Source organism: Eimeria tenella, genomic scaffold (genome assembly GCF_000499545.2).
Source record: "Eimeria tenella Houghton genomic scaffold, Eth_scaff1784, whole genome shotgun sequence".
NCBI classification, from domain to species: domain Eukaryota; phylum Apicomplexa; class Conoidasida; order Eucoccidiorida; family Eimeriidae; genus Eimeria; species Eimeria tenella.
This window is the reverse complement of record NW_013541614.1, coordinates 1-414: the sequence shown is the minus strand read 5'-3', so window position 1 is coordinate 414 and position 414 is coordinate 1. Positions and strand designations below refer to the sequence as shown.

Below are 414 nucleotides of genomic sequence, written 5' to 3'. Positions count from 1 at the left end.
GAGGCCTGGGACTGCAGGCAGGAGCTCGAGATCCACAGGTAAACTCCAGCAGCAACTGAAATGCTGCATTACTTTGGCCTAAAATCCCGGAAATTGAGTCAAGAGCCCCCGCACTCGAGCGGGAGAGTTGCGGATCTGTGCAAATTGTGCGCTGCTGCTGCTGCTGCTGCAGACGCCTCCCGCGGCACCCCCACGTGGTCTCTGTCCTCGATGTCTACGAGGATCGCAAAAGCCTCTTCATCCTCATGGAGTTGTGCGACCGAAACTCTCTTGTCGACAGAGTCGTAGCAGACGGAGCCTTCTCTGAAGAGCATGCCAAGATCATCTTTGCCCAGGTGAGAATACGAAGTTGTTTCTTGTTGTGCTTATTCATTAGTTTGATTCCTACCGCACTCGCCCACTTTTTCATCTTCT

General features: G+C 53.1%; 1 protein-coding gene across 1 annotated transcript; it reads right to left on the bottom strand.

The window, feature by feature from the left end:
• Nucleotides 1-98: 98 nt before the first annotated feature.
• Nucleotides 99-314, bottom strand: ETH_00040635 (uncharacterized protein; the record flags this gene model as incomplete). Its single annotated transcript, XM_013373838.1, has 1 exon — nt 99-314. One exon carries the CDS (start codon nt 312-314, stop codon nt 99-101), a length of 216 nt encoding a protein of 71 aa, XP_013229292.1.
• Nucleotides 315-414: the final 100 nt, after the last annotated feature.